Source organism: Vicia villosa, linkage group LG3 (assembly GCF_029867415.1).
Source record: "Vicia villosa cultivar HV-30 ecotype Madison, WI linkage group LG3, Vvil1.0, whole genome shotgun sequence".
Taxonomy (NCBI): domain Eukaryota; kingdom Viridiplantae; phylum Streptophyta; class Magnoliopsida; order Fabales; family Fabaceae; genus Vicia; species Vicia villosa.
In genome coordinates this window covers 213,634,418-213,646,128 of record NC_081182.1, presented here as the reverse complement: position 1 = coordinate 213,646,128, position 11,711 = coordinate 213,634,418, and the positions used below count along the sequence as shown (strand labels likewise).

General features: G+C 35.5%; 1 protein-coding gene across 1 annotated transcript; it reads right to left on the bottom strand.

The window, feature by feature from the left end:
* Window positions 1-7,315: 7,315 nt before the first annotated feature.
* On the bottom strand, window positions 7,316-11,209 carry LOC131593475 (receptor-like protein kinase BRI1-like 3). Its single transcript, XM_058865975.1, has one exon. It carries the CDS (start codon window positions 11,103-11,105, stop codon window positions 7,443-7,445), a length of 3,663 nt encoding a protein of 1,220 aa, XP_058721958.1. The 5' UTR covers window positions 11,106-11,209; the 3' UTR covers window positions 7,316-7,442.
* Between the last annotated feature and the right edge of the window lie 502 nt (window positions 11,210-11,711).

Genomic DNA, 11,711 nt, shown 5'->3' with positions numbered 1-11,711 from the left:
ATCGTTCAGATCCTGCTTCAGTAACAGAAAGGTTGAGATGTTTAGCCTATGGTCCATCTGTAATTGTACTTTCTTATAGCGCATACGCAATTAATGGATACACATTTTATACCAAAGAACAGGATGATAAAAGTACTATGCAAAATAGTGGTGTTACCTTGGTAGCTGAAGCTATGCACATATCAAGTGCGAATGACTTAAATCCGAAATTTGCAAATTTGTCATATTTTGGGGTTATCGAGCGCATTTTGGTGTTTGATTACGCGAAGTTTCAGATTCCTGTATTTGGTTGCAAGTGGGTTGAAAATAATAATGACTTTATATTTACTTTTGGTTTAGGGCATTTCATCTTGCCAACTATACTTATCGGAACCGAATTATCGACTAGTTGGCAAGGGAAAAGTGCACAACACTTTGGGAGATTTACTTCACCACAGACCGCTCCCGGATGGACACCTGAAAGTATCGGTGGATGTTGTATTAGATCGTGATGCGATTCTACCGGTACCTGACATGGTCTCAGAGACGACATTGCTGCGAGATGCAATAGGATCGTTTGTTGCATGGCCCTCGGAGCTCATTACCATTAGTGATGAGGTAAATTGAAAACGATTATGAATCATTTAGTTTTCGAATGTCAATTCTAAACCGTTTATTAATTATGTTTTACATTTTATTTTTAGACTGCTCCTATAAAACCCGCAATTAAGGGTAAAGGGATTTTACAGGAGGAGGAGTCTGTTGCATCGCTAAAAGAGGTACATTTAAAGTGTTAATATATAATCTGAATCAAAATATGCATGATTTTATATTTTACCTAACTTATATGATTTTTAGGCATCCGCTCGGGAGTCACAACAAGTGACGCAGCAGGTTCGTAGCGTACCACCCAGTGGTCCTCCGAAGCAAGCGGCAAGAAAAGGCGGTGCTTTTGTGCCTCGATACCGGGCGACACTCGCAACAATGGTTGATATGTCCGATATGAAGGATGGTGCTTTACGGGAAATCGATATGGATGAAAGTGTCTTCGGTATTGAGTTCAAGTCACATATTACAATTGAAGACTTGCAAGAGATTTTTAACCATGATCAACTAGGCGTCAGTAATATGCAATCATACATCCGGTAATATTCACTCATCCGATATATTATTTAATTAGTCCCACAATATAATTTATTTACACTTTTCAATGAAAAGAATCTAATGTTTATTATGTTTTTATTTAAGGTTGTTGTATGACAGAGTGTTGCGCGGGACTGCATTGTCTAACAGATTCCGGTTCGTGTCTTCCGCCCATTGCAGCGGAATGGAAATTGTTTCGGATCCGGAATCTGTTAGACAGCGCTTAGTCGATAGATTCATGTCCACCGGCAATACAGAATGTCTGCATCTTTGGGCGTATAATACCCGACCAGTAGGGTTAGTTTCTCATTCTTTATTCATCTAATCTCTGTTTCTTTAGTGTATAGCAATATTTTCATATAACCTATTGTTTTAATTTATAGAGCACACTGGTTGCTGCTTGCTATCAACCCGATAAGGGAAGTCGTGTATTATCTGAATTCGGTAAGGGGTGAATGGACCAATTATCCGGCCATGAAGGAAATCGTTGATTTGTAAGTGGGATCGTTCTAAATATATATTCGTGTATATTTATATATTTACTTATTTGTGGGATTGATCTAAACATATGCTTTTATATATTTGTTAATTAGATCAATACAAGTATTCCGTAGTCAACGGGACGCACAGGTATCCCGGACTAAATCAAACAACATCACCTGGATCGAAGTGCAGGTACATTACTTTTCACAAATTTGCTTATAATATTTATGCTACTTGGTAAAACAAGACAACTTATATAGAATCTTATTTGTTTTTCTATGTAGTGTCCGCTACAGCGTAACAGTTCAGACTGCGGATACTTTGTATTGAGGTTTATGAAAGAAATCATTCAGGCGAATCAATTAGAGATTCCTCCCACGGTATAAAGTTATAACTTAAGATAATTTCATATAATTTATTACATTTACCTAAATATATTATTCATATTATGTTTTTGTTTTATAGTACCTTGACGAATTCCGTGCTGCTGGGTATTCGAAGCTAAAGTTAGAAGAAATCAAAGAGGAATTGTGTCAATTTTATATTAAGCTATTTTTCATGCAGATTTGAACTATAATATTGTTGATTTTGTAATGATGTATATATATAATTTTGTAATGATGTATATATATAATTTTGGATATTATAATGGTATATATTAGTATATATATTGTCTTACTGATGGCTGAAATAATATAGTCGAAAATATATTACAGGTCGAAAATATATTACAGGTCGAAAATATTACAGGTCGAAAACATTACAGGTCGACTGGGAGGATTAAATTATAGGCTGCACATAAAAATACCTCATTTAGCAACTACAGCGCTTCTAAAAAGCGCTCTTAAAGGTCCACATACTAGAGCGCTTCTTAGTAAAAGCGCTGGCAAAGACCAGTAAAAAAGCAAAAAAAATTAAAAAATTACGCAGCATACAAAAGCGCTTTTGGAAAAGCGCTCTGGTAGGCCCCCCTATGAGAGCGCTTTTTCTGGAAAAAGCGCTCTCATAGGGGGGCCTACCAGAGCGCTTTTCCAAAAGCGCTTTTGTATGCTGCGTAATTTTTTAATTTTTTTTGCTTTTTTACTGGTCTTTGCCAGCGCTTTTACTAAGAAGCGCTCTTAAAGGGGGGTCTACCAGAGCGCTTTTTCCAGGAAAGCGCTCTTATAGGGGGTCCTACCAGAGCGCTTTTTCCAGGAAAGCGCTCTTAAAGGGGGGGTCTACCAGAGCGCTTTTAAAAGCGCTTTCGTAGCCTACGCCAGCGCTGGCTTTGGCAGCGCTTTAAAGCGCTGTTAAAGGCCAAAAAAAGCGCTGTGAAAGCCCTTGTACGGCGTAGTGAAGGATGATATATTTTTATGGCTCTCATTGTTTATAGCTCTCTTGTTCAGGGTTCATTGTTAGGGTTTTGTTTGTGTTATTTTAGACAAGTGAAGTTGAATACTACAGGCTATATATATATATATATATATATATATATATATATATATATATATATATATATATATATATATATATATATATATATATATATATATATATATATATATCAGAGAAACAATTTTACGTCGGTTGTGAAACAAAACTAATGTGAAAAATGGCTTATTTTTATTAAAAATAAAATATTCAATAAGGCACCATTTTTAATGAAATAAAAACTTAATATGAAGTCGTTGGGATTCAAAGCGTATACACAGAATTAGTTTACCCTTCAGTTTTAAGAAAAACCGACAGAATAGATTGTATATTTTTTTAAGAAAATAAAAAACATGGCACGTCTAGGAAATATACCTCGGTTTTCTGATATATGAGGTGAAATAGTTGTCATAAAAAGTTGCTTTTCTAGTAGTGATCCATCAAAAGCACATCACAAGCGTCAACACTTAGATGGAGATGACAAACACATTGAATCCCTAAAATGCAAGCTCATATATGGTATGTTCAAAAAGCCAGCATTGAAGTGGTATATGAGCCTCACTAAAAAATCAGTGACTAGCTATCTGGGCCTTTCGAGAAAGTTAATCCACCAACTCTCAGGGTGAAAACATCGAAAGGTCTCCACCACTATTTTATTAAATGCATGTCAGGCAAATTCTGAGGAAATCACGAGTCCCCAAGGGAGTATCTACGCAAGTTCATTAAGGGGACTATCAAGGTGGTCAGTGCTTATCAATATATTTTTGTGGGAGCTTTTTAGATGGCATGAAAGTAAAGCACTTCAATGAATATTACACCTACAAATTCCCAAGAGTATGGCACACGTTGAGTGCTACTCAAAAAGAGAAGAAACAAATGCACAAAAATAAGGCCGGAGACGTAAAATAGCGCACCATTGGCAACTCTGAGTCCTCCTAGCAATCACGTAGAAGCCATTGTACATCGCCATTTTGAGACAGGGTGACCTTCAAACGCAGCAAAAGCCATTAGATAACTACACGCCACTGAACACCAAACGAGAGAAAATTTGGAAGGAAGTAATACACACCCAAGACATCCCGCATCCTCTAACCTCAAAGTGAGAAGTCATGGAGAACAACCCCAATAAGTGGTGTAAATACCACAAGGTTAAAGGCTATCACACAGGTGACTTCCACTAGCTGGAGATGGAAATAGAGTGCCTTATCCAAGAAGGTCATTTTAGAAAATATGTCTAAGGAAATTCTCAATTGACAGGGGGGTAGATCTCTCCCTCTTGGGCAAGACCAACCCATAAGCCTCTGGTTTAATGATCAGATTAGGAAATAAAGTGAGTTTTGATAGATCTTAGAAGCTCAATTGACATCCTGTACTAGCATGCTTTCGAGAGACAATTATTCGACCCAAATCCCATATATTTAAGGGATGACTCATCCACTACCCTTACTATTTGATCAATGCATGACTATATACGAACGAAGTTATATGCAAAGAACCAGTCTTCTTCTAAAAGAGACCGAAGCTATAGTCACCTAACTTAATAATTAAGGTGACTCGTCTCTTATTCATATATAGAAAACATACCTCTAAAAAAATTGACCACTAGTTATGCACCAAGTAGAATAGGATCAAACTCAACTCTAAATAACTAGTAACTAAATATTGGACCAAACTCAACTTTAAATAACTAGTAACTAAATATGGGTTATCCTCATGTATACTAGATTATTAGAGTCAACTATAAATATGGTGAAATTCATCATAGTTATTAGTACTAACGTTTAAATGGACACTCTCGTACTCGTTTGTCCGTTTTTTCTAATGTGCACACGCATGAAAATATACACGGATATTTTTAATGAATTTTGATTTTAATTTAAATTATTTATATAATAAACTTATTGATAGCCACTATATTTTTATTTATAAAGACTCGCATTTTCACATTAGTCGATGAGTTACCATCAGTATAATTGTTTTTTTTTATAAGTAAAATCTGAACGGTCTCCTTTCATAGTTTGCAACAGTAGTTGAATTTGGTCTCAAATGAAAGATAAAAAAGAATGATAGATAAATAAACCTTCTCATAATTTTTTTATCATTGATCCAAAAATAATTATTACTAATTGCACAATTATTCGAACCAAGCAAAATTAATCAAATTGAAATGTTGGGTTGGAAGCCCAAATCTGGTTTCATAGAAGAACCAGTTTATTAGAAATTACAAAAGTATTATTCGTACCCTACATATTTTACTCCTACACCTACAAAGTATATTGAAGGATTTGACCTTTTTAAATTGAAAAATAAATAAATAAATTCAGATTTTATTGAGTTATTGTTTGTTATATAAGATTTTACCTTTTGTGTTGGTCTGTTTCATTAGCAAAGTTACATTAACAAAAGAGAGATCCATAAGCATATGCAGATTGGTAAGTTTTTGAAATCATTTGCATTGACATATAATAATTGCCTTTAGGTTGTTTTTACATGTTAGATTCATAAATTAAATCGCTATACATTGAGATACAATAATTTGCATTGACATTAACTTGTCCATGCAAGTACTCTTTACTTTAGTGGAGATACAATAAATAATTAATATGTTCAACAAATTAATCAAAATTAAATTAAATTTTACTCTCTCCACCATTTTATCTAGGTACACTTCCTTGTTACGAAATAATTTACTATTTCTTATCTTTTAAATAGTCTATATACACGCGAACTAAATTATGACGATTATCTTTGAATTTGCTCTTTCGTAATCAGTCACATCAGAGAACTGCTCCAAATGAGATAAACTGTCTATTTTAAATGTTGTTTTAATTTCGATCCAATTACAAATTGAATACATAAACCTGCAAAAAATGGACACTCAAAAAAATAGATGAGATACTGAATCCTCACTCCCTCACATAAGAGTATCTCGGGCCCCAACACTCCTCTCTTCGCAAGATTATCTTTTGTGGCTATTCTATTTTGAAACATTCTCCACACCAAACATGAGACTTTGGCCAAAATTGCCTTATGTCAATCTTTCGACTATGATGGATCGGACAAACTCGGTAAATTACAGATTATACCTTTATAAACCTCTTTGACTGAATAAGCTACTGAGGGAACCCAAGCTTCCCTGATTGATATGTAAACGTATTTCCACCAAGTGGAACAACCCCCCCCCCCCCCCCTCCCCTATCTCCTCTAACTCTCAAGCCATATATGTTAATCAACGCTCTAAACCAAAGATCAACCCTCTCATATCTTATTTTCCAAGCCCATTTTCCCACCAACGCAAGGTTAAAAGCTCTTAAATTTCTTATTAGAACTGCGGATAACGGGTACGACTACTTAAGTATCCATAGAATACAGATACATGTATAAAGGTTGATCCCCACGCATATATGGACTCAGATGCAAGTATCTTTTTAAATCGTGAATATGAGAACGTGTACTATAGTACCCTACCCAAATCCTATCATCTTTAGATATTAGTAAAATATATCTTAAATCTCACTCATGCTAACTATATAATTGGATAATTTCAACTGGATTATATATGATTGGACCATTGGGCTTTTGTCCAACATAGTTATTATTCAAAACTACTCATAAATTTAAATTTTCTATTATCACATTAATTTTTACTATACAATTTGAGAGGGTAAACTAACCAATTAAAAATAATATTCCTTTATGATCATTTAATTGTGATTCACCATTGTTGTACTGAAAAATAGTTTATATATTTGGTCCCCTATAAGGAAAAACAATAGTTTAAATTTGTGGAAATCTTTCAACCCATTGTTGTACCAAAAGGTCATAGCTACAACCTCTTTATTGCATAGTTAAATTGTTGTTATAATTTAGTGGTTTAGTCAACAATAGCAAATGTCCATACATTGGTTAGCAGTAGCACCAAAAAATTTTGAAAAATGAAATACCATTGAAAATGAAAGTTTCAATTTAGTTTATTTAAACCCATTTAAAAATTAAATAATTATATTCTCTTATGACAATTCAAATACTATTGAAAATGAAACTTTCAATTTAAAAATTAAATAATTATGTTCTTTTTTTTTTTTTTTTACAGAAATTATGTTCTATTATAACATGTAAGGCGTAGATACAAATATGCGACAAGGTAAAATTAATTCAATTAATTCAATTGATAGTTGTGCATTAACATCCAACTGCACGGGCGCAGATTCGAACCTGCGACAAGAGTCGGCCACTAGTCTACCTGACAAAAAAATTAAATCAATGCAAAGGGCACACATCATATGAATCAAAACACATGTAACCAAAACTGTGACTGAATTCTGTCTATAACCTCAAGAAAATGTCATTTGTACATGAAAACAAAAATGATAAAAAAAACAAATTTATAGTAAAAGCAGTTCAACAACACAGAATCCTTTTTCCTCTCATGCTTCATCAATCACATTGTCTTTCATAGAGAAACCCTCAACAACACTATCATCATCTGTATCAACAGCTTGAAGCTCTTTAAACATTGCCATCACTTGTATCATCGTCGGCCGCCGGTACGGTCTTTCCTCCAAACATTCAAAAGCAATTCTCAAATATTGAAGCAGTTCGCCTTCGCTAGATGTTTGCGAAACCAAATCAGGATCGAGTATTTCACTGACTCTTCTCTCTCGATAAAGCTTCTTCGACCATCCGACAAGATTGTTATCGTCGCCGAACTCGGATGAGTCGATCGGTCTCTTACCTGATAGAAGCTCTAGCAATATGACACCGTAACTATAAACATCGCCTTTTGCCGTGCATCGGAAACTCTGGTAGTATTCCGGTGGTACATAGCCTGGTGTTCCTGCAAGCGTGCTGACTGTGAGATGTGTGTCGAGAGCATTAACCAATCTCGCCATACCGAAATCCGATACTCTAGCCTCGAAATTTTCGTCGAGAAGAATGTTGCTGGATTTCATGTCTCTGTGTATGATATGAGGTATGCAACTATGATGAAGAAATGCGAGACCTCTCGCCGATCCTAGTGCGATGTTCTTTCTTGTTTCCCAAGTAAGCTTCGAATTTTTGGTTCTCTCGTGTAGAACAGTTTCGAGACTTCCATATTTCATGTACTCGTAAACAAGGAGCCTCTCGTCTCCGACTTTACAGTAACCGAGAAGCGGAACGAGGTTCCGGTGTTTAATCTTCCCGATCGTTTCCATTTCGGCCATGAACTCTCTGTCTCCCTGACCTGTGACATGAATGAGTTTCTTGATTGCGACGACACTACCGTCTTTCATCTTAGCTTTATAGACTTCGCCGAAACCTCCCGAACCTATCAAGCTTTCGGAGCTGAAACCGTTTGTAGCCTCGAGAAGATGCGCGAACGTCAACTTTCGCAAAGGCTTCTCGAACGTAGCGACATTGATGCTCAGAGGCTCACGGAAGCCGGAAAGCTTCCAACTATTGGTACCGGAAGTTGGAAGACTTTCCATGTATTTTTCTCTCAATTCGTCCTTCTTCCGCACCTTTCGAACTCTGTATAAAGCCAATAAAACGACAACGATAAACAAGAGGAAGAAAAGGACGGAAATGCCACCCAAAACTGCAATCGATTGCGTCTTCTTCTTCTTCCCCGAATTATAACCTACCGAGTGATTTGAAGCACTGCATTGCGGTAACGGAACACCGCAAAGGCCAGAGTTGTTCGCGTATCGAGACGCCGGGAAAGTTGTCAGCTGACCTCCAGAAGGAATCGAACCGCTGAGGTTATTATTCGACACATCGAAATCACTCAGAAACGATAGAGACTGTAACGATCCAGGTATGAATCCATGAAGGCTATTATGCGATAAATCAAGAACTCCTATAGCTTTTAAAAGACCGAAAGTGTCTGGAATTTTTCCATCGAGCCGATTGTGTCCGAGATTTAAGACCTGCAAATATGACATTGCACCGAAACTTCCCGGAATAGTCCCCGACAAGAAATTGTAGGAAAGATCGAGGTAGATCATGCTTCCATGATTGGTAAAAGTATAAACGGTATAACCCGAATATATTCTAGTTAACGTACAAGAATGTACCATAGGAAAATTTTCGAGCCTCTCCACCCTTATACCTTCAAACTCGACGAGTCCGCCGGCGCCTCTGCAATTAGTTCCGCCTTCATTTCTCACAAATACAAATTGTTTACCGGAAACTCTCCCCGGAACAACCAAACCAGCTTGGTTCGTGAGCTCGGACGGAATAGGCCCGGTGAGATTATTGCTAGTCAAATCCAACCATATTAGTCTCTTGCACATTCCAATGTCGGGAGGAATATTCCCGACGAGCAAATTGTTACCTAATTGGAGAATAGCGAGTTCGTTCAGATTCCCGATACCAACAGGTATTTCTCCGGTAATGCGGTTGTTAGCTAGCGAAACCCAAATCATGTTAGTACAGTTCACAATAGACTTAGGAATCGAACCAGAAATGAAATTGTTGTTAAGAATCAACGTCTCGAGGTTCCCTCCGTTGACGCAAATTCCATCCGGAATCTCGCCGGTGAGACTATTCGCCCACATGATCAAGTCAGACAGATTAGGCAAAAACCAAACTTCCAAAGGTATCGAACCACTCAAATTATTGAAGCTGAAATCAATAGTCTTCAAACTCTTGCATTCGCCGAGTTTCGCAGGAACGTTCCCCGAAAGATAATTATCCGCTATAAGCAACTTCTCCAATTTCGAAGGACAGAATATCGAATGAACATTCCCGGAGAAACCGTTCGCACTTAGATCAAGAACTTGAAGTTCCGTACAGTTTTCAACAATCGACAAAGGAACATTCCCGGTTATGTTGTTGAACGACACCGACAGATACCTAAGATTTGAAAGCTTGCTAACAACGGTATCGAGGAAATCACCATAGAGATAATTCTTAGTCAAGTTAAGAATCTTCAAAGATAAACAATTTCCAAAAACCGACGGAAACCCGCCAGAAAGCTTGTTCACAGAAAGATCAAGAATCTCCAAACTCCCACAAACACTTCCAAGCTCATTCGGTATTTCGCCATAAAAAAGATTATTCCCTAAATAAAGCCTCTTCAAATTCCTCAACGCGCCTATAACAAAACCCGGAATCTTCATCTTCATCTTAAACCGATTTCGAGAAAGATCCAAACTTTCCATCTTTTGACAATTCCTCAAACTCTGAGGAAACTCAAAATCAGATATCACATTGTGAGATAAACTCAACCAAACAAGCTTCTTACAATCCCCGAATTCGAACTCCGAAAACCCTAACGAAAAATTATTGCTCGAAAGATCCAATCTTTCGACACTATCGCCAACAATCCTATAAGGCAACTTCCCAAACAACAAATTATGAGACAAATCCAAACTCACCAAACTCACAGAAGGAACAAGAGAATCATCACTGAATTCAGTCAATTCACCATAGATTCTGTTATTAGAGAAATTCACAAAAACCAAACTTTCAAACTTTGTAACAACATGCATAACAAAACCAACATCAGAAAACATGTTTCTAGACATGTCAAGTTGAATCAAAGAAGAAGAAAAACCACCATTATTATCAAACCCTAACAAGCTATAATTTGATCCAGTAATCAAATTCATAGACAAGTTCAAGTAACTGAGATTATAACAAGAAACAACAACATCATCAAAAGGGAAAATTCCTGAGAAATTGGTTGAGGAAATATCAAGAGTCACAAGAGAACAAGGCTGTGAATTTGAGAGAGACAAGTTGAAAGAAGTGAAAAAGTTTCCATGTAAGAGAAGGTGTTGTAAAGAAGGTATTGAAGTGAAAGTAAAAAGGTTGAAGATGTTGCCGGAAAGTGAAGCTCCGGTGAGGTTCACGGTGGTGATTTCGCCGGAGATGGAGCAAGTGATACCTTGCCAGGAACAAGGTGAGGATGAAAGTGACCAATTTGAAAGGAAGTTTTTTGGGTCAGAAATGATGTTGGAGTGTTTGAAATTGTTTAACAACGTTGTTGAATCAAAGGTTGTTGTTTTTGATGTTGTTAAGGTTGTTGATGAAGTTAAGGTTAGTGTGAAGAATGAAACAAAGACATGAAGAAGAACAAAAACACATGAAAATCTACATGACATTTTTGTTGGAATTTTTTCTCTTTTTTTCTCAAACTTTAAGGTTTTGATTCTTTCTTTGTTTCTTTCTTTGTTTTTTTTTTTTTTGTGTGTGTCATCAAATTCAAAAGAATGAGTTAATAATTGTTTTTGTTTTTGTGTTTTTTTATGTGTACGTGTGGGTGGGTCTTTATATGTATGAGTGCATCTAGAAGTAGATAAAAAATAAATTTTGAAAAATAAATAAATGGAATGTTTTTTTTTAATAGGGAAATCATTATGTTTTGTTGCTTTTTTATTTAGGAAATTTATTTTTAAAAAATAGTATTTTAAATTCCATGAATATGGATTAAAATATATATAATTTTATATTTAATTTAAGACGGTTTATCGATTTTATAACTATTTTTTAAGAAATGTAATTATTGTTTTATGAAAAAAAAATTATAAAGTATTTTATTAAATTAGATAATATCGAAAAGATAAATAAATTAATAAAATAGAAACAAGAAAGAATGATAAATACATAAAGATAAAATAAAAAGAGTAATATTAATAATTTATTAATACTATAAAATAATTTACAATTTTTTTTCTAAAATGGCATATAATTACTTTTAAAAAAAAAAA

Coding starts and splice junctions, on each gene's coding strand:
- LOC131593475 (XM_058865975.1), bottom strand. CDS start 11,105: ATGTCATGTAGATTTTCATGTGTTTTTGTTCTTCTTCATGTCTTTGTT.